Below are 21,634 nucleotides of genomic sequence, written 5' to 3'. Positions count from 1 at the left end.
GAGATTTCAGTTCATGATCGTTGGCTACATTGCTTTGGGCCTAAAGTGAGGCAAAACATCAGAAGGGCATGGCAAAGGAAAGCTGCTCACCTCTAGCAGCCAGGAAGCAGAGTGAGAAGAAAGGACTGGTGACAAGATATACACTCCCCAAGGGCATGCCCCCAGGGACCCACTCCTTCAACCAAGTCTCACTTGCCATAATCTCTACCACCTCCCAGTAGTCCATTCAGCTGTGAATTCATCAATGGGTTAATCCCTCCAAACATTGCTGCATTGAAGACCCTGTCTTTAGCACATGAGCCTTTGGGGGACAATCCAGATCCAAACCATAACATTGCCTTCTGTAGTAGGGTTGGTGACAGGATAAATTCTTTTTTTTTTTTTTTAAGAGAGAGAGAGAGAATTTTTTAATATTTATTTTTTAGTTTTCGGTGGACACAACATCTTTATTTTATTTTTATGTGGTGCTGAGGATCGAACCCAGCGCCCCCCGCACATGCCAGGCGAGCGTGATACTGCTTGAGCCACATCCCCAGCCCAGGATAAATTCTTAGTCAAAGAAAATGTTGCCAGGTGCAGTGGCAAAAGCCTGTAATTCCAGCATCCCGGAAAGCTAAGGATCACAAATTCAAAGCCGGCCTCAGCAACTTAGCCAGACCTTGAGCAACTCAGTAAGACCCTGGCTCTGAATAAAATACAAAAACGGGCTGGGGATGTGGCTCAGTGGTTAAGCAACCTGAGTTCAATCCCCAGTATTAAAAAAAAAAAAAAAAGGAAAATTTTTATATTTTACTTAAAAGATTCTGATGTTCAAAAACTGATTTATTATTATTATTATTATTTATTATTATCATCATCATCATCTTGGATGGCAGTTGGGAAATCTCTCATTTGAAAGTTCCAGGCAGATTTTGTATTCTCTAAAAGACTTAAATTTAAAAGACTTAAATTTCCCTTGGGACTAAGTGTTCTCTTGTTCCCAGGAACATCCTTGAAAGGACCTCTTAGTTGCTCAGTCATAAAGCTCTGGTCTTGAATGTCTGTTCCAGAGGCACCCTCTGGCCCCTGAGCCTCATTCAGGAGTGGAGCATGTCCCGTCACTGTGTGTCCCATTGATCTATTCAGTTCTGAGAGGTGCTTTGAGGTCTTTTAACTCTGATTGTGATTTTTTTTTTTTTTTGTTAAAATCTTTGATTTCTAAGTTTTGACCTTAAACATTTTCAACCAAACTTAAAAGTTCCTAGCTTTTATATCTTTTTAGTAGGCTTCACCTTTTATTTCAGTTAATCCTCTTGAGCTAGAAGTTTACATTTTATGATACCAAAGTCACTATTTCTGTTTATGTTTAGCTCTTATTTATGTGATATATTTTTACTTCTTTTATTTTCACCCTTTCTTAGTCACATGTTTTAGGTTTATCTTTGTTGTTGTTACTGTTACTGTTTTTGTGGCACTGGAAATTGAATTCCAGGGACTTGCTTATACTCTGAGAGCACTGAACCACTGTACTACATCTCCAGCCCAGATGTATTTCTTATAGTTAGTTTAGCCTTATAAGTAATCTGAAAGTTTAGATAATTCACATTTTCTTGTGGCTATTAGTATCTATTTTATCTTATTCCTTTTATCTTATCTTCATTTTTAGTATGCTTACTGGTTTCCTCTTTCTGATTTCTAGTCACCTGCCAGCTGCATGGAAAGATGTATGGATTTAAAAAGTGAAAAAGCAGAGGTGGTCTTGCCTGAGGAGCTGAGAGGCCTTGTGGGATAGTAGTGAGATTTAAAGCTGAAGTCAGTTTTTGCCAAATTTGTGCAGAGTAAACAGGTCTTTTCCAAGCAAACAAAAAACATATTTTTAAAACATAGTGCCACAAAGCTAAATTGCATTAATGAGAAAGAGTTTAGCTGGCCCCGTTGTGGTTGGAAGTCAAAATTGGAGGCAGAACCTAGGCTCAGTTGCTCTTGCCAGGGACACTTTCTGAGGCAGATGGAAGGAGAGCTCCATGAATGGGCCAGGTCAACAGGCAGTTGTCACCAGGTGTACTGGTACATTACTATGACGAAATAATGTGAGGGGGTAGGTATTTTATAAAGAAAAGAGGTTTATTTAGCTCATAGTTCTAGAAGCTCAGGGCATGGCACAAGCATCAGCCATATTGTCAACATACATTTCAAAAAGCTGAAAGAAAGGATTTTGAATGTTTCCATCTCAAAGAAATGATAAACATTTTAGGAGATAAATATGCTTATCCTAATTTGAACACATATAGTGTATACATGTAACTAAACAGCACATGGTACTCCCATAAATGTGTACATTTTTTTAACAATTAAAAGTAAATTTTTAAAAAATTACCACTGTACACATTTTTCTTATGTATAGAAGTGTTGGATGTGGTGCCAATTTCAGGAAGTAAAAGTAAGATTTTCAAAACAAAATTAAAAAATGTTTCCTCCTACTAAGAAATAGATTGATTTAAAGTACCCTGGGTTTCTTTCCTCCTGTGGGCCATTTGTCCTAGGGCAGGGGTCTTCCTAGGGTCAAGTATGCTAGCAGCTGATATTGGTGCATGGTACCATCAAACACCAGTAGCCATTATCTTACCTTCATGAACAAAAAGGAGGCTTTAATATTTGCTGCTGTTCCTTTTCCATCCCCCAGGAAAGCATGTAAGTCTGTTCAGATAATAACAGCACCAAGTGAATCTGCACTGAACATTTTTTCCACTTTCTTACTCATGAAATGCTCATTTTGGGAAAAAAAAGAACTCATCTAGCCACAGTCTTAATGATTTCAGGGATTGAATTCGGTCTTCTGAGGATGGGAGATTGACATTGAGTTGAAGGTTATTTGTCAAATATAAATTAAACTTGGCCTTGGAATAGATTTTCTTAGACTTCTTCAGTTATGTGTAATTTTCTTAGTAAGCACATCCAAAAATATACAAGGACCACCTTTAAATTTTTTTTTCTTACTAAAAATACTCAGTTTGGAGCTCTAGAGCATCATGATGTGAACAAAATCATGTTGTTTTCTAAAACTTACTGGCTTATCTTAAGACATGTCTTTTCCTACAGAGTCTAATTCATTTGATTCTAGGGTCCTTAAAGGTTTTTAAGGCAAGGATGGCAGGTAGATTCCCAGCCATGTCTAAAATGTATATCCATTTTTAAGGACAGAGAAACTAAGGCATAAAGAGGTCAAGTAATTGCTCAGAGACCCACTAGTAAGTGACAGAACCAGTATTTACCTCTTGCTGTCTGGCTTCTTGATCTCTTCATTATAATTGTTTTCTATATGTAGTGAAAGGAACTCTCCCCGTATATCTCGGTAAGGATAAAAAGCATGCTACCATTTGTATAAAATATTTCTGCATACGTACATACACACACGCATGCACATACACATATTTGTATAAATGCAGGCCAGCACTGTCTTTTAGAACTTTCAGAATGTTAAAGATCTATGCTATCCAATCCAGCAGCCACAGGCCACATAGTAACTATTGAGCACTTAAGAGATGGTTAATGGGACTGGGAAACTGAATATTTAATTGTATTTAATGTTAATTAGTGGCTGTTGTATAGGCTAGTTAAAAATAGAATATATGTGAAAGAAGGCAAAAGAAAAGATCATTGAATCTTGTGGTTTTCAAACTTCACTGGGGGGAAAAAAACTTCTGCAGAAATTTACATGGAAGTACAGGTCCCATGACTAATCATTTCAAATCATTTCAAAACCATTGATATAATCCAGCAACCTCATTTGAGAGATGAGGAAACTATAGGCCAGAAAAGTTGAGTCATTTTCCTGAAGTCGATCACACAGCTGCTGTCCTGAGGGAGGGAGGAAGAGTTATGGAGCTGCTTGCAATTTGGGTTGGTTTCTTCTTTAGAGTAATTAGCGTTTTGGTGTTCCAAGGCTTAGTTAAATCTGATTATCATCTTAATAAAGACAGAGGAGAGCCCAGACTTTTGTCCCCTGGGTCTCAGAACCCTGTGGAAAATCCTACTAGCAACTTACTCATTCTTTGGAACCAGACCTCATCATGACTCCTCCAAATCCCAGACTTGTGTGTTAAGTATGTCTTGTTTTGTTTTGTTTTTTGGTACTGAGAATTGAACCCAGTAAAGAATTGAACTGTACCACTGAGCTATATTCCCAGCCCTCCCCCTTTTTTTTAGTTGTTGACGGACCTTTATTTTTTTTATTTATTTATATGTGGTGCTGAGAATGGAACCTAGTGCCTCACACATGTGAGGCTCTGCCACTGAGCCACAACTCCAGCCCTGTATTTTTTTTTTATTTTGAGACAAGGTCTCACTAAGTTGCTTAGGGCTTCACTAAGTTGTTGAGGCTGGCCTTGAACTTGTGATTTTCCTGCCTTCACCTTCCAGGTCACTGGGATTATAGGCATGTGCTACTTTGAAGGTTCAAGTGTGTTTTGCCCTGTTTCAATCATGCATGTGGTGACCCATACTGGGCAGGGACCATGCTTCATTGTTTGTATATCCCTCAGCACCTTACAAGTAGAGAGGCTCAATAAGTTTGATAACTGTTGTTATGGACAAAAGGCTATAGATTTAAGTAGAGTTGAATCATTAGTGCATATGGCTCGTAATTAGGTTTCGTTAACATTTTCTTGGGGAACTGATGGATATAGATAAGCTCTCTGCTAGGAGAATTTAGAGTATAACGGTTACTAACAGGTAAGTCAGCCTGAAAAGTGGGTGACTGGGTGATTCTAGGATGAGTAGAACCAGCAGAGCTCCCAATAACCATCCCTTTTTAGAAAAAATAATAAGAAGAAGGAACTTAACAGAAAGATACTCAACTCTACAGAAAGGTAGAAGAGGAAAGTTGAAGAAAATTCCAAAAATGTTTTCTCCAGAGACCTGGAATATGGTCTGGACCTAGGGATTCCTAGCAGAGAATCAATCATTTGATTCTCAGGGTGAGAGGTACAGAAAAGATCTGCTCACAGGACGCTATAGAACCAAAGTTGTGCTTAGTCATGATATTTCATCTTCCTTTGCCAATGTTGGCTATGTAGGGCCAGCCCCATCAGTTGGGCTTCTGGCAGGAATTGGGGTGGGGATACCAACATGATGTGGACCCAGCCAAATGGGTCAATATTTATTGGACAGCAGGATCCAGAGTTTGCAGTTAAATTAGATCAAGTGGTCCATGCCATGGCATAAGTCTACAATCCTAGCTACTCGGGAGGCAAGAAGATTGCAAGTTCAAGGCCAACCTGGCAACTTAGCGAGACCCTGTTTCAAAATAAAAAAGGCTAGAGATGTATCTCAGTGGTAAAGCAACCCTGGGTTCATTTCTCAGTACATCAAAATAAATAGACAAACTAGACCAAGGGTCAGGATACCCAAACCAGAGAACCTCAGGGAGGAAATTGCAAAGGTGGAGGCTCTCAAGTGTTTAAGTGAAAAAGGAGGAAGCAAGAAAGATAAGAGCCCTGTCTGCATCCCTTTTCTATGCTGTAATTGAATGCTACATAATTTGTAATAGAAGTTTATTTGGCTCACAGTTCTGGAAGCTGGAAAGTCTAAGAACATGGTACCAGCATCTGGCAAGGGCCTTCTTACTGTGTCACTCCATTCAGAAGGCAGAAGCGGGGAGGAAAGGAAAGAGATTCTCAGCTCCAGAAAAGAGGGAAAATCCTTTTCTCTGCCATTTTTGTTCTGATTCCCCAGCCAATTGGATGGTGCCTGCCCACACTGAGGGTGGGTCTTCTTCACTCACACAAGGTCTCTTCTAGAAACGCTGACAGAGGCACTCAAAAGCCATGCTTTACCAGTCCTCTAGATAGTTCTTCATCTAGTCAAGCTGACACCTATAGTTAATTAACCATCACAAGTCTCAGCCGCTCTTCTGGTGTGAAAAGCCTTCTTATTCTATTTCAGAAAGTAGCTGTGTGGTGTCTGCCCAAACAGCTCTATTGATAGAGCAATCTCCTTGTCATTAGGAAGCTCTTATCCTCAAAGGAGTTTTTTTTTTTTACAATCCCCATAACTTTTCCCTTTGACCTTGCCAGGTAGACCACAGAACAGTATTTCCTGAACTCACTAACCATGGCCTTCTTATCTATATTCCAAATCCTTAGTTCCTCCAGTGGGGTTTTAAAAAAAGAAAATGGGTAAAATCATAAAAAAGTGGTCTTCCAAATTAACCTATAAATCGAATACAATTCTTATGAAAATCCCAACAGAATGTCTTTCTTCCTAAACTTAAAAAATAGTTAAATATTCACCTGGAAGAAAACAGGAAGAACAGCCAAGAAAGTGTTACAGAGAAAAATAAAGGCCAGTTTTCTCTTATTTACCGTGAGCTGTGGTAAATAAGGCCTCTACTTCAAAAACCCTTCTACCCACCTGAGATATTCCAGAAGGGAGAACACCAACAAGGAAAGCCATCATAACCTTGGTTCCTGAGACTCATGTTTAATAAGAATTGACCAGATTGATTAAACAGGTTCATTTTGGGGGTTTTGTTTTTATTTCTGTGGTACTATGGGTCCTAGGGCCTCATGGGTAAGCCCTTTAATCCCAAGTTATGTCCCAAGCTCAGGTCCATGTTTTTTAAACTCCTTTTTTTTTTACATTTATTTTTTTAGTCGTAGTTGGACACAATACCTTAATTAATTTATTTTTACGTGGTGCTGAGGATTGAACCCAGGGCCCCTCACGTGCTAGGTGAACACTCTACCGCTGAGCCACAACCCCAGCCCATAAACTCCTTTAAATACAACTTGTCAGACTTGATTTGGGAGAAAAAGTCCAAATATAAAATCTTAAATAGAGAAATAAGTGATTAAAGCAATATTATGAATAGGATCAAAAGTGGACAGAAATTCCAATGAAAACCCAAGTTATAAATGTATGATATGTCAAAATCATTGTATTGTCATGAGCAACTAATTAAAAAAAAAAAAGAAAAGAAAACCCAAGTTATCTGCTTTAGGGACAAAAGATTGGTTTCTACTGTCACAGAGAGATGATTCTCTCCTTTGTAGCAGATGTCACAGAAGTGATGTGAAGTTGTTTTGCTTATCTACAACTGCAAAACAAACTCCCCCCAAACTTAGTAGATTAGAATAACAATAGTGTTGGGTCCCTCAGCTGCCACCACAAATCTGAAATTCAGGTGTGACTCCCCTCTGTTCCTTGAGGTCTAGAACCTTAAATGGCTAGAGGCTAGAATAGTTAGGGGCTGGCCAAGCTTTCTCCACAGATTTCTGCATACCTCAGAAGCTACAGAGGCCCCAGAGAGAGCATTCCAAGAGTTTTGGATAGAAATTCAAGGCTTTTTATGTTCTGGCTTTGGAAATCCCAATGTCACTTCTTCCACAGGCATGCTAAGTATGTATTCTACATTTGAGCTGTGGGCCCCATCCCCTCTAGTGTGTGTTGGGGGGAGGGGGCCAGAGGCTGGAGTTGAACCAAAGGCCTAGTGCATGCTAGGTTAAGTATCCCCAGACCTAGCAAGTTCTTAATTACATCTGCCTTCCCTCATCTATAACCGAGTCTTTTCTTCTTCCTCAAATTTTGAAAAAATACGGGTAAGAGGGCACTCCTCCACAATTTATTTGGCCCTAAATCCTACAATTAATAGGACTTTTATAAATTCATTACCTCGGAAATTATAAATTCATTACCACATTGGCCTATTTTGTCTATGTGTTTTGTTATTATTTTTAGTAGCGTGTATTATTTTTTTCTCACTGTAAAAATAATACATTGTCATTATAGAAAGATTGGAAATACACAAAAGATGAAGAAGAATCAAGTTAAATGCCATCTTATTTAATTTGATTTCTATTTTTTGCCTATTGAAATATTTTTGGATCCTGAATCTATGAATTTGTTATTTATATCCTTCCCAAATTTCTTTAACCAAGTCAGTGAACACGTAGAAAACTATAGGACCAAGCCTCTAGGTTGGCATCTATCAAAATATTACCAAAAAGCAACAAACTATTGCATATAACAAACCCTCAAAAACCAGATAAGGCCCAGCAGGGTGGCGCATGCCTGTAATTCTAGCAGCTCCAGAAGCTGAGGCAGGAGGATCACAAGTTCAAAGGCAACCTAAGCAAAACCAAGGCACTAAGCAACTCAATGAGACCCTATCTCTAAGTAAAATACAAAATATTACTGGGGATGTGGCTCAGTAGTGGCTCAGTACCCCACCCCCCACCCACACACACCCCAGAGGGGGGAAAAAAAAATAGATAAGATTTTTCCATGAGCTTCACAGAAATTTCTGCTGATTAGGAAACTATATTATAGATTATTTTTTATAAAAAATCTCAAAAAAATGTTTACTTAGCCTACTTCCATTAGGATATTTCTAATTCCCCATTCTGAACAATATTCTACACGTCTTTTCTAGTTTTTTTTTCATTCTAGTTATGTCTTTTCTAGAACAGATCTCCCCAGTGTGATACTACTGGGTCAAATAATTTCATTTAAAAAAAAAAAAAAAATACTTCCAGTTGTCTTCCTAAAATCCTATACCATTTTATATTTTCATCACCCAATATAAGAAGATTCATTTCCCCATATCTTCATTAACTCTATGAATTAGCAGTCTTTTTAATTTAAAAAAAAAATAATTTTTTTTAGATGTTGATGAACCTTTATTTTATTTATATATTTATATGTGGCGCTGAGAATTGAACCCAGTGCCTCACACATGATAGGCAAGCACTCTACCACGGAGCCCCAATCCCAGCCCAGTCTTTTTAGTTTTTAATGAGTGAAAATTTTGTTTCACCATTCTTATTTTCTGGTGAGACTGAAAATTTCTTTATAGGTTTCAGACTGTATTTCCTCTTTGATGCATCACTGGTTTATTCTTACAACCATTTTTACTTGCGTTCTCTCTTCCTTATTGCTTATAGGAATATATTATAAATATTCATCATTTGCACTCACTCATTCTCTCTATATATACGTACATATAGTTTTTAAATTTTGTCATATAGAAACTTCATTGTATAGTAGGATTTCTCAGCCCTGTCTTTTATGCTTTTTGAATTTTATGCTGTAGACAACTTTGTTTCCCTGAGATTATGAAACTATTCTTCTACATTTCCTTCTACTAATGTTACAATTTTGGTTTTTAAATGTATCCATCTAGAATTTACCTCTAGAGAACAAGCACAGGAATAATCTCCATGGGAAGAGAAACCCAAGGTGATGCCCTGGTCACCAGCCCTCCATTTGGACACAGTCTCCACATCACAGTACAGAGAGCTGGCAATGAATAGAACACAGTAGCTGAGAAGGCAGCAATCAGAGAAGGCACCTTGAACAGTTCATTCTATGGGATGGGATGGGATGCAGAAGGGAGGATGCTATATGGAGAGGGGGGGCCCAGAAGCCTTTGTACAGGTCACTACAAGTCCTTGGTAGAAGGCCACACTGTCCATGTATAAGGCAGGTCACTTGAGGTTGACCAGATGGCCTGGCCTGAAGCTGAAACATATTAAAATTCTATGGTACACACACCTGCCTGAGACAAGGGATGAGTGCTAAATACAAGTACAGGGAAGGAATAGGCTGCCTTTGTTGCAATTTTACATGAACCTTCTGATTAGTGTATATGCTCTGTATTCTGTCCCACCAAATCTTCAAAGTAAATTTGGGCCTTCCTGGTCTCTTACACATGCTGAACCTTAGTGAGAAATGATCATCTGTTATCCTCTGGGATCTATAAATTGTTACATTAAAAAACAAACAAAAGCATTATTTCACAGCTGTGACAATAAAGACCTACCAAGAAAAGCCCCAGAGCTATCCTGGGAGGAAGGATATTTAAGACACCCTCAGCCTGAGAGAGCTAATTTTTGCAGGAATTAACATACTACATTTTCTAATCCATTTCCTGCCTTTTTCCCAGAAGTTTTACTTTGCTGCTTTTTAATTGTTTTTAAACTTTGCTACTTAGTGCATACAGAGTCATTCCATTCATAGAAATGCAATGGAGGAAACCAGAGATCCTCAGAGAAGATGGAATGGTGGGAATAAAGTCACACAGCCACCAAATCCAACTGTGTATCCTCAGTAGAGTTGAGCACAAGAGTCATTTCAGTGTGTGTTCTGTGGCTTCTCTTTCCTATGATTAATTTTTTTTTTTACTAAATATTGGGTTTCCAGGCAACAGAAGACAAATGAGATTAATCTTCTGGAAGCAAAATGCTCTAGGTTGTTAGGGTTTGCTTTGCTTCTGTTCCATGCATTAAGAGTACTGCCTTTCTGGGTACAGTGGTGCATGCCTGTAATCTCAGCGCTTGGGAGGCTGAGGCAGGAGGATCGAAAGTTCAAAGCCAACCTTAGCAAAAGCAAAGCACTAAGCAACTCAGTGAAACCCTGTCTTCAAATAAAATACAAAATAGGGCTAGGGATATGGCTCAGAGGTTGAGTGCCCCTGAGTTCAATCCTCAGTACCAAAAAAAAAAAAAAAAAAAAGTACAGCCTTTGCATTTCTGCATTCATCCTTCTGGAACTGTGATGACACCCAACCCACTCAAAAGGCAGTCTGGAATATTTGCTAAAGTTAGAGGTTGAACTTCTCATGTATGATTCAGTGTATTCATTCTCAACTGACTTTGTAGCACCAAAAGGGACAAAATTCTGTAATTTACAACATTTTCTTCTAAGTGCTCCTAGAAATGTAACTGTCAAATACGCTTGTAATGTTACCTCTTTTACATCTGAGACTTCAGTCAAAAAGACCAGACCAACCTAGGTGCAATGGTAACTCAGGAGGCTGAGACAGGAGGATTGCAAAGTTAGAGGCCAGCTGATCAACTTAATGAGACCCTGTCTCTAAATAAATAAATAAATAAAAAGGGCTAGGGATATAGCTCAGTGGCAAAGCGTCTCTGGGTTCAACCTCTACCCCTACCATATTTGCATACAAATTGTATGGCACAGCCCCCATGAAGCCAGGGTCTTCAGAGACAACTCTTCTCTCTCCTGTTCATCCACTCCCATTCTTAGCCTGCTTGACCTTCCCTCTGTTCTGCTGGTAGGAGTCCTGCATACCACACAGCTTGCAGGGGTCTCTAGAAGGTCCACAAGGGAACTGTAATGTAAGCAGTGTGGCTCTTTCAGAGTGAAGTGAGGGAAGAGTGATGAAGCATACATTAACTCATCTATTTTCGTAATTCATCTTACATCTATGTTTAAGAAAAAAGAGAGAGAGAAAAGAAAATAACCAAATTGTGTCACACCACGTCAGCTAACTCCTCATTCACAAAAATATACCTGTGGCTCACAGAAATATGCCTCCATGTTTGGTAACGAAATCACTTGTAATAATGGCAACAAAAGCAACCGCCTGAGAAGTGCGTGGTGCTTGCAGGTTGACAGCCATCCTCTCCTGAGATAAGAATGTATACACACAATTTGAGTTGTTCAGTGAGCCGTGTCAAGTACGGAATTGTTGACACTCTTGGCACTCAAATGCAATTAGAGACCATTTCAAGTGACGTTCAGGGAACAAGAATTGAGGTTGTTCCACTCTGTAATAAAAAGGGTAGGGTTTTTACTTGATGGTGTAATGTTCTTGGAATGAGTCTAATAATACAAATCATAGCTGATTATCCTCCATCTCTGCCAGTGTCAGAACAGTAAAAAGTCTTAAACATGGATGTGGGATTAGATTGCCTAAATTTGGAATTCCCATAATAATTCCCTATTTTAAAAGGTGGAATACTTCGCTTTTCTAATATGATTTCTGTGCACTCTTATTAATTTTTAAAAAAAATTTTTAGTTGTAGATGGTGCTGAGGATTGAACCCAGCACCTCATACGTGCAAGGCAAGTGCTCTACCACTAAGCTACAGCCCCAGCCCATTATTTATTGTTGAAGTGTGTCTTACATTAAAATGTTTGTCTTTTCTCCTTTTTTCTTTTTTTTTTCTTTTTTTTTTTTCTTTTTGGTGATCCTGGGCATGGAACCCGGGGCTTTACACATGATAGGCAAATGCTTTACCCTGAGCTACACCCCCAACCCTGGGTTTGATCCCTAGAACAATAAATAAATAAGTAGATAAAATATGTCTCAATCTTCCAGAGAGACCTGCAGGCTGTAATCTGTTCTGAAATATCCTGTGAATCTGAGCTGTCCTGAGGTGACAGGTGATTTTGTTTCATTTTTCAATCATGGATTTGATGTCATGAGATTTTAGTCTGAACCTTTTATTCATTTATAGTGATAGATCAATGATTATTCTTAACTGGGATTCTGTTTACTAATATATCAGACACTTTCTCAATTTTGTGAGATGGATGGCTTCATCACATCTTTGGATCCGTTTGGCCTCTCAAAATGCTTCTGAAGATTCTGCTGATGAAAGGAAATGGGGGGCTGGGGATATATAGCTCAGTTGGTAGAGTGCTTGCCTCACATGCACAAGGCCCTGGGTTCAATCCCCAGCACCACCGAAAAAGAAAAAAGAAAGGAAATGGTATTTCATATTGTTATCTTTTGAAAGAAAAAATTATAACAATTAGTTATAAATCTAAATGGTTTTTGTTCTCAGTTCATTGATCAGAACAGCTTTCATGCTACAAAACAAGAGTGAGAGCTCCTGCTGACAAAATGGTGGGTTTTTGTAAGGTGGAAACAAGAAAACAGTATAAACAAAAAACACATATTAACATCATGTTGCTTGTAAAGAGGAAAGCGGAGGGTGATTTCCTTCTTCTGACTCAAGTAGATTAGAATCTTCTATTTTCAGGGAAAATGTCTGTGTCTTGGAATGTTTCCTTGAGGTTTCAGTTTGATGATGGATTATTTAGCATGTGTGACCCCATTTTGGTTTATCTGATCCACTGGGGCCTAGTATAAGGGCTGGGGTCCAAATCAATGGCCCCTGTAACAATATGATAATTGACACAAGACACATGTCTATTAAATGTTCTCATGTTTTAGGAAGGGAAAGATTTAGCAGCTGGGCACAGTGGCACACACCCATATTCCCCAGCAGCTCAAGAGGCTGAGGCAGAAGGATCAGAAGTTCAAAGCCAGCCTCAGCAACTCAGTGAGACCCTCTCTAAATAAAATATGCAAAAGGGCTCAGGATGTGGCTCAGTTATTAAGTGCCCCGGGGTTCAATTCCCAGTAACCCCCCTCCCCCCCCCAAAAAAAAAAAGATTTAGCAAATTTTTAAAGTTTTAAATATAAAATAAATTGGAGGAGGAAGGGAGAATCTGGCCCATTTGGGACATATAAGTTCCTCAGTGTGGTAACATTCACTAGTGCTAGAAGAGTGATGCTGTTTACCCTAGAGCCTGTTCCTTGTGATCAATAGCCTGGTGACAGAAAATGTGGTTCTAGTTTACTAACTTACAAGAGTAATGGAGTCAAAGTTCCATCCTTGACTCCCTCTAGAATCTGCTTTCTCTCGCCTTAGCATTTCTGTTTATTCTTGTCCTAGATGTGAATCCAGGAATTGTAGGGTCTGCTTCCAGCACTGCAGATGGTGTTGAATTCCATGCTCAGTTCATCCTACCTCAACACCCACCCACCCCCAACTTCTTCCTTCCCTGGGCAACAGTGTCCCACAGAAAACAATACATGTGCTTTGTAGTCACATGGAACTGGCCTTTGTAGTCACATGGAACTGAACCTTGACTCTGGCACTAATATTTCTTTTTGCTGCAGCTTTCTTGTCCATAATATGGGCATAACCCGACTAACCATGTACGGCAGTTCTGAAAATTAAATGACAAAGTACACAGTGGCAGGCACATTGTAGGCATTTGACAAATATCACTACTCTTACCACCCCCAGCATTTTTGGAGCTTGAAACTTAAAGGACCTTCATCTTGACCACTGAGCATTCAACTTCCGGTTTAAAATGTGGCCTTCTGTTGGAAATGAAATGATCTAGGTCTGTGTTGCCTTGCAGAAGGAACACTTGCAGGCCCTCCGCGGTGCTTGCTTCTGTTTACAAAGAAACTATAGGGGCCATCATAAATAAGAGGCATAAGCATGTGGCCTCTGGAAGTACATCCTGGCTTTCCCTCCTCCAAGTCACAGCCATATGAGAGGTTAGTTGGAGATGGGGTCTCAGGCAACCTGTGTGTGGCAAAGAAAGAAAGGAAAGGAATTTGATTTTTGGTAAGAGCCATTCCCCAAGGTTGACCTTGTCCTTCCCCCTTAAGTTCCCCTTTCCAGAGTAATGTGTAGTTTGAATGCTTAAATCTAAGCAGGTGAAATAGGTCATTTCCCCCAACCCCCTGGCCCATTTTTTCCCCCTCTGTTCTTTAAACATATAAATCTCTTCTGAAAGTACAAAGCCAAAGCATTTATTTATTTAGTCTGTAAGTATCCGGTTCTTGCCAGGTAACTACTGAACCAAAAGAGGTTTTAGAGCCAAATAATTCCAGTGATCAGCTTCTCGGAGGGCCATTACAGTCAAACTGAAAATGGATACAGGGCCCTCTTGCAACAGTGGCATTCTCAGACTTTTATGTAACACTGATGCTTAGCAACTATTACAAGTTAATTGTGCTTCAGTCATGAAAATCCGAATAGAGAGGTATTATCACGGTGGTGTGTTGTTTTCAACCAAATGTCCTTCCCTGGGTGAATGCAATTGCAAAGTAGACCCAAGATAGCCTGTGTGTTGGGATAAAGGTCTAGGGCCCACCAGAATCATCTTGGACTTTGGCTAAAGGCAAGAGGAGGTTTGATAGAAAGGCGGAGGTGTGGGTTCTTGGTGTCTGTGCCCTTCAGGAAAGGCTCATGTGTGACATGTCATATCACCTCTTCTGTCTCAATTTCATTACTCACCAATGAGGTATTTGACCAACTTTGTGGCTAAGGGCGAGGCTAGCTCAAACTAATACTGGAAAAATCTAGATAAAAACCCAAATGGGGGTCGGGGTTATGGCTCAGTGGTAGAGTGCTTGCCTAGCATGCATAAGGCACTGGGTTTGATCCCCGGCACCACATAAAAATATAAACCCATAAAATAAAGGTATTACAAAAAAAACACAAATGAGATCGTAGATCATCTGCTTCCAAGGAAACTTCACAGGAAACATTCTGCTGTATTTTATTATTCATTTCCACCTATGTATATTCTCTAAAACTTCTCTACACACTTTGAGAAGAATTCCATGAAGGTCTTCCTTCCCTATTCCAACTTAACTTCATGCCATTTTTTATTCTCTCTTCCTGTTCTTTTAAACTGCCAGTTGCCTCTGATAGATAGAAACACTCTAAAAAAAAGAAAAGAAAAAAACACCAGGGCAGTCAGAGAGTTGACTGGTTGTAGTTACGTTTGGCTGTTTGGGCAAAGGGAAGGAGGGGCTGTCAACATCCACTCCATTAGAAGGAGCCAGCAACCATCACCCCTCTTCAAAATCTTTGCCAGCTTTCTTGACTCCCCTTTTTCCCAGGACTGGGTGCTCAAGCCCCAGCAACTGTGAAGAGATTGCAAGGAGTCCTACACTGGCCCAATTCCTTTTATCACCTTCAGGCTGCTCAGAACACAGACATAAAACCCAAGCCTCAAGTGGGCCCCACTTCTGCAATCCCTTGCAGGCCCCCCTTGTGAGCTATTTCAATATATTTGAGTAGCCACTGCACTGAACCACATAAACATGAAAGCATTCACAGGCCTTAGAACCTGACATTGCATCTGGGTAAGCTTTGTGGAAATCAGGGAAGGAAACCCTGTAAGAATAAGCAGGGAAGGTCTGAAGATCTGCAAGGCGGAGGTACCCTGGAGCTGCAAGCCTAGGCCACCTGCCTAGGAGGCTTTTTAAAGTTAGATTTTAGCTTCTTTATAACTGTGAACCAGACAGCCACCAGGAGCCCCGCCTGTGCTGAAGGTGGAGTCCCATTTTCCCCATGTGATCCCCACTGTTTGGTGTGCTCCTAGAGGGACAGTGGAGCCTGAAGGTTTCTCTCCCCACTGAGGAGGTCTCCAGGTGAGGAAGCAGGACAAGCTGCCAGACCAGTCACTCAGGACTTTATGACCTTTTTGTTCATCTTGAACTGCTTGTTGCTGATTATGTTATACATGATGTTGATGATGTTGATGATGATTCTCTCTTGGCCAAATATATTTGGGAAGTACTGAGATATACAAAGCAACTCAGTGGGAAGACTCCTGCAGGAGGCAACCGGAATTTCCTGTTGTTTTGAGTATTTACACCTTCTTTTCCTACTATCCTGGAAAAGAATTGGGACCATACCAAGCCTTTCCAGGTGCCAAAATCAAATGTACTCCCAGCAGTTTGGGGTAGTTCATTCCTATGTTGCCTTTCCCAAAACCCAAAGTTAGAGTCCTAACCGAACAGTCTCCTTGTATTGACATTGCTCAGTTTAGGGGTTTAATACTGCTTTTTTCCCTGCTGCAGAACATTGACATCACCAACTTCAGCAGCAGCTGGAGTGATGGCCTGGCCTTCTGTGCTCTGCTCCACACCTACTTGCCTGCCCACATCCCGTACCATGAGCTGAACAGTCAAGAAAAAGTAAGTCACTGCTCAGTCATCCTTTTCTCTTCTAGAACTACAGGGGGTATTCCTAGTTATGTTGATATATCCCATTGGGGGTTGTTTATAGAGTTGAAAGAGATGTTAGGATATTGATACCAGGGACAGATAACTACTGAATGCATGATTATTCTATGAAGTCTCCTTAGCAGATACTTCTCAGCTTCCCTTCTCAATACTTACCCCTTACACAGTGAAGGCCAGTTACTGTGACTACTGAGAAATCCTTATTACACACCGTCCAGAGAAAACCCAATGGAATTTCACCTTCATGGTTTTAAAACGTTAACCAGCATTTTTCAAAGTCTATTCCAAGGCTAGTGGTTTAAACTCCATGGAAGAACATCATATTTCACTGCATAATTGTCACAGATATTTATGCCTTTTTTCTGCAAAAAAAAAAAAAAAGAGTATAACCACTATGTGAAGCTAAAAACATTGTGCCAGTATTACTTAAAAATCATTTATTAATAAACTACCTCTGACACAAGATTAGGATGCATGAGATACTTTTCAATGCAGTGAATTATGCAGTGAAATACTGCATCTGACTGTCATGCGCAAGCTTTGATCCCCAATGCTGCAAAAACAAAAAGCAAAGCAAAGTTTATTCCAAAGAACCAGCAAACGCCAAAAAGGAAATGGTATGTTATGTCATATTTTTGGAATTTTCATATGACTTTGTTTAACTCAACATATATTAGACCCACAGAACCTTTTCTTTTGTTTTGTTTTTAGTTCTGCTATAATCGTCCATAACAAGGATTAGCAGACTTGTCTGTTAGGAACCAAATAGCTTTATGAGTCATTTGGTATGTTAGTCAATTTTTTGTCACTGCAACAAAATAACTGAGAAAAGCAACTTAAAGAAGGAAGGATTTATTTTGGCTCACAGTGTCAGAGGTTTCAGTTCATAGTCTGCTGGCTCCATTGCTCTGGGCCTGAGGTGAGGTGGGACATCACAATAAAAAGTCACAGTGTAGAAAAGTTGCTTACCTTAGAGAGCGGGGAGGCCAGAGACCAATATGCCCCTCTAGAGCATTCCCCCAGTGACATACTACCTCCTCCCACTAGGCTCCTGAAGTCTCCACCCCCTCCCAGTAATGCTCTCAGCGATGAACCCATCACAGATTGATCTACTGATGAGAGCAGAGCCCACTTCTCACCTTTGAACTTTGTTCCATTGAGTACCAAGCCTTCAACACATGAGCCTCTGGGGGACATTTCACATTCAAACCATAATGGTCTTTGTCATAACGATGCAACCTTATCATTAAGCTGAAGTGGCCCTTGACAGTATGTAACTGTGTGGCCGTGGCTGTTGAATTCAGTGCAGAGGCAGTAGCTTGTCAACCTCTGACCTCGTACAACCTACAAAATCATATTCCACAGAGTGTGCTTTAGAAAACACCATGCCTGGGTCCTGCACTCTTTCACTCAGAAAGTATCTCTTGCCAAGCTTGGTGCACAGTCATAAAGACAACAGTGACCAACACAGGCTTGTTCTGTGCCCTCATAAGATAAACAGAAGATAAACACAACTTTTACAAGTTGTGAAAAAGCCAAGAGAAAAACAGTTCTGTGAGAGCGGTCAGTGGGGATCTCATCTGAGCAATATCCCACTCCTGGCAATCCTATTAGATCAGGAAGACTGAGACAGTCTTTCTGAGGAGATGGTACTCAAGCTGATTTATGAAGAACAGATGTGAAGGAGAGCCGTGCAAAGCTCTAGGGGAGCCCTTCCGGCTCATGGAACAACTAAGAAGGGAATGCTGGGGTGCTGTCAAGGATATGGAAGGAAGCATTGACTGGATCCCAGGGGGCAGGAAGAGTGGCTTCTGGAGATGCCAGGGATCAGGCAGAGGAGGCCAAATCCCACAGAGCTTCTGCAGGTGACTGGTGAGAAGTTTGTTCGTTACTCTGTGTATAGTGGGAAGCCATTGAAGGATTCCAAACAGTGGAGAGGCATGATTGGTGTTTATAAAAGAGCTCTCTGACTTTTATGTGAAAGATTGCATTGGAAGGATAACAAGAATGAAGAAGGAGCTATTGCAGGAGTCATCCGGAGAATTCGTTTTCCTTGACCTCACCCACTAACTGAGACTGTAGTGGTAGTGCAGATAGAAAGATGTAGAAGCGCTCAAAATATGTCTTAGATACAGAATCACCTGGACTTAGCCACAGGTTGGTTGTAGGAAAGAGAAGAGGAAGGAGTCAAAGATAACTCCTTGATATCCAGTTTGACAAAACCATTTTTCAGGGTGGGAAATGCATAGAGAGGTTTTAACCCATATCAGGAGTCAAATGGACATACCATGCATAGCCAAGTTGACATATAAAATTAACCATCATAGAGCATATTAAAATTTTAGAGCACTTTTATGTGGGGGCTTTGTCTATTATCTATAAAGCAGGATGGACAGAATTATTGAACATTTTGAAGGAAAAAAGGTTTTGTTTCTAATTCTGTTAAAGTCTGAGATGTCAGAAATATGTAGGTACTAGTGTCAGAAAAGGAACTGGATAGCAAGTCTGGAGTTCAGATGGGAAGTCAGAGCTGGAAATAACGATCTGGGGTCATCAGTGAAGATGAGTGCTGTGTAGTAGAATAATATCTGCACTGTCCAATATGGCAGCCATCAACCACAAAGGCTGTAGAGCACATGAACTATTACTAGTATGACTAGTTAATTTCAATTTAAATAGCCACATGTCACAAGTGGCTACTGTATTGGACAGGGTACATATGATATTTAAAGCTATGGGCCTAGAGATCATCCAGTCACTATGTCTTAAGGGAAATTGTCTTGGTTTTTTATTGCTGTAATACAATACCTGAGGCAGAGTACTTTATAAAGAAAAGAGGTTTATCTGGGCACAGTGGCTCACACCTGTAATCCCAGCCACTGGGAGGCTGAGACAGGAGGATCATGAGTTCAAAACCAGTCTCAGCAACAGCAAGGCGCTAAGCAACTCAGTAAGACCTTGTCTCTAATAAAATTCAAAATAGGGATGAGGATGTGGCTCAGTGGTTTAGTGCCCCTGGGTTCAATCCCCAGTACAAAAAAAAAAAAAAGGTTTAATTCACGGTTTAGGAGATTGAAAGGCCAAGACTGGGTGTCCCATCTGTTCAGCCTCTGAGAAAGACCTCGGGGCAGATGGCATCACATGGTGGGAGCATGTGCAGAAGAGATCAATGAGTGAGACAAGAAGCCAGCGATGCTGGGCTGCTCTTTTTATTGCAACTTGCCCTTGTAGGAACCAGTCATGCTCCATGAGCACGACTTTAATTACTTCTGAGGTTGACGTGTAGTGATTTAATCGTCTCCCATTACCCCCTGTGTCTTAAAGGTTCCACCACCCAACACCACACTGGGCCAACTGTCCTTCACGTGAACATTGGAGGGCACATTCAAGCCAAATCAAACAGATAACCACAGCAGAAGTGTAGAAAGATGAGGACTCCGGTGTTTGTGCTATAGGTAGAGGGAGATGACCCAGCAGAGGGAAGGGGAGGGAGCAGCCAGACAGTAGGAGTGGAGTTTGGGCCAGAAGGTTCACAGAGGCCAAGGCATCTGGCATAGCCTCACAAGCAAAGCCTGCATCTGACCATGATCTGGGTGTCCATCCTCCGCACCCTCTTAATTTTTCAGCCCTTTCCTTTCCATTGATCACAGAAACAGTCAAGGAAATAGTGGGCATAGAACAACGGAAAGTGATTAAGGCCTTCCTTAAACTGTAGGGAGTGTGAGCTTGAGCACTTGCATACCCCCAACAAGCCTGTGTCTTTGGAAAGTGACGTTGGGCTGCAGTAAGCAGACTTGACTTTTATGTCTTTGAATCGAATTCAGGTCTGGTTGGAAATAATGGGCCTGCGAGTATTCGCTTTCACACTTCAAGTCATGAGCATTGCTTCCTGGTGTCCGAAACCTCTTTGTTTCATTCTGGATCCCTGATATTCCCCTACTGGGACATGACCTCTGTGCCCAGTGGCCTCTCGCAGCCTGGAGACATGCAGTAGGGCAGGCAGACATTGATGTTCTTCCTTCTGTTGCTCTGACAGGACAGAGGCCCCTGTTTTCTACATCAAAAACTCATGGTCTTTCATGGGTCTTTTACAGGGTTGTACTCCTTTTCCCAGATCTATCTGCTATCCTCAGGGAACAGCCACTGGTGAAAGACCATGGGTCTTTGATGTGGTTCAGGAGTTAGCTCCAGAGACCTGACACAATTTAAGATCTGTTTGGGTTCACATCCTCTCTATCAACTGGAGTTAGGTTTGTGTCCCACCACCTAGGTCTCAGTTACCACCTGCCCACCATTCCTTGAAGAAACATCTGGCTTCCTATTTTCTAAACACCCCCATCCTGGCTGCCCCCCACGTACAGTAATTGCAGCAGCCACGTTCGTTTGGGGCTACTTGAGGTGTGTTGAGCGTGCCCTGGGGGTGAGAGGCCAGATTCCTTATGGTTATGGAAAAGCATTTTCAGGATGTGTTAACTTAAGCAGATTAATACAGTGTAAAACTGAGCACATGTGTGAAACCCAGTGTGGAGGGAATCTTACCAGAGGAGAGAGGGTATAAACAGGAGAGTTTTCCCAAAATGGGTTTTTCAGGGCTGGGGCCTTCCAGGAAACTTAGGTTCCCCTTCACAATCCCCCCAATCAAATCAGAAAGATTTCAGACATATTACTCAGAAATTCTAACAGGCATAAGATTATTAGAAGGAGTAGGAAAGGGGGGGAAGGGGACACTCTAAAAGAGAAAAGTAGGTCGTTTTGGGAGGGGGACAGCATGTCTCTATTGCACTCCAGTTTAATTGGGGGTCCCAGGAAAGTTTCCAGAGAGTCTCACTCAGGTTCACCTCTTGACTTTTGATTGACAGCAGACTTTCAAGTCCCCCAACCCCATGACAACTGTAGGGGGACTTTGGCCCGTGCTGACCAGTTCTAACTGAACCTGTTCTTATAGATTTTATGGTTGGGGGAATTAACTTTATCTCCCTGAATCCTGGGATCTGGTCTGTGTAAGGGTCACAGAAGGTCCCCCCCTGTTCTGGGTAATTTGTGTTCTTCTTATCAGCATTA

General features: G+C 40.9%; 1 protein-coding gene across 5 annotated transcripts in view; it reads left to right on the top strand.

Annotated features, from left to right (window-relative positions):
- The window catches only part of Specc1 (sperm antigen with calponin homology and coiled-coil domains 1), a 269,979-nt gene that overhangs the window by 229,190 nt on the left and 19,155 nt on the right, over positions 1–21,634 (top strand). For all 5 annotated transcript variants that reach the window (XM_071603067.1, XM_071603066.1, XM_071603065.1 and 2 more), the window contains one exon: positions 16,409–16,525. In XM_071603067.1, coding sequence (XP_071459168.1) covers positions 16,409–16,525 — 117 coding nt within the window. The remainder of the gene's footprint in view (positions 1–16,408; positions 16,526–21,634) is intronic.

The sequence above is a fragment of the Marmota flaviventris genome, chromosome 17, assembly GCF_047511675.1.
Source record: "Marmota flaviventris isolate mMarFla1 chromosome 17, mMarFla1.hap1, whole genome shotgun sequence".
Classification (NCBI taxonomy): Eukaryota; Metazoa; Chordata; class Mammalia; order Rodentia; family Sciuridae; genus Marmota; species Marmota flaviventris.
Note: the sequence above shows the minus strand (reverse complement) of the source record. Positions and strands in the feature narration are given on the sequence as shown.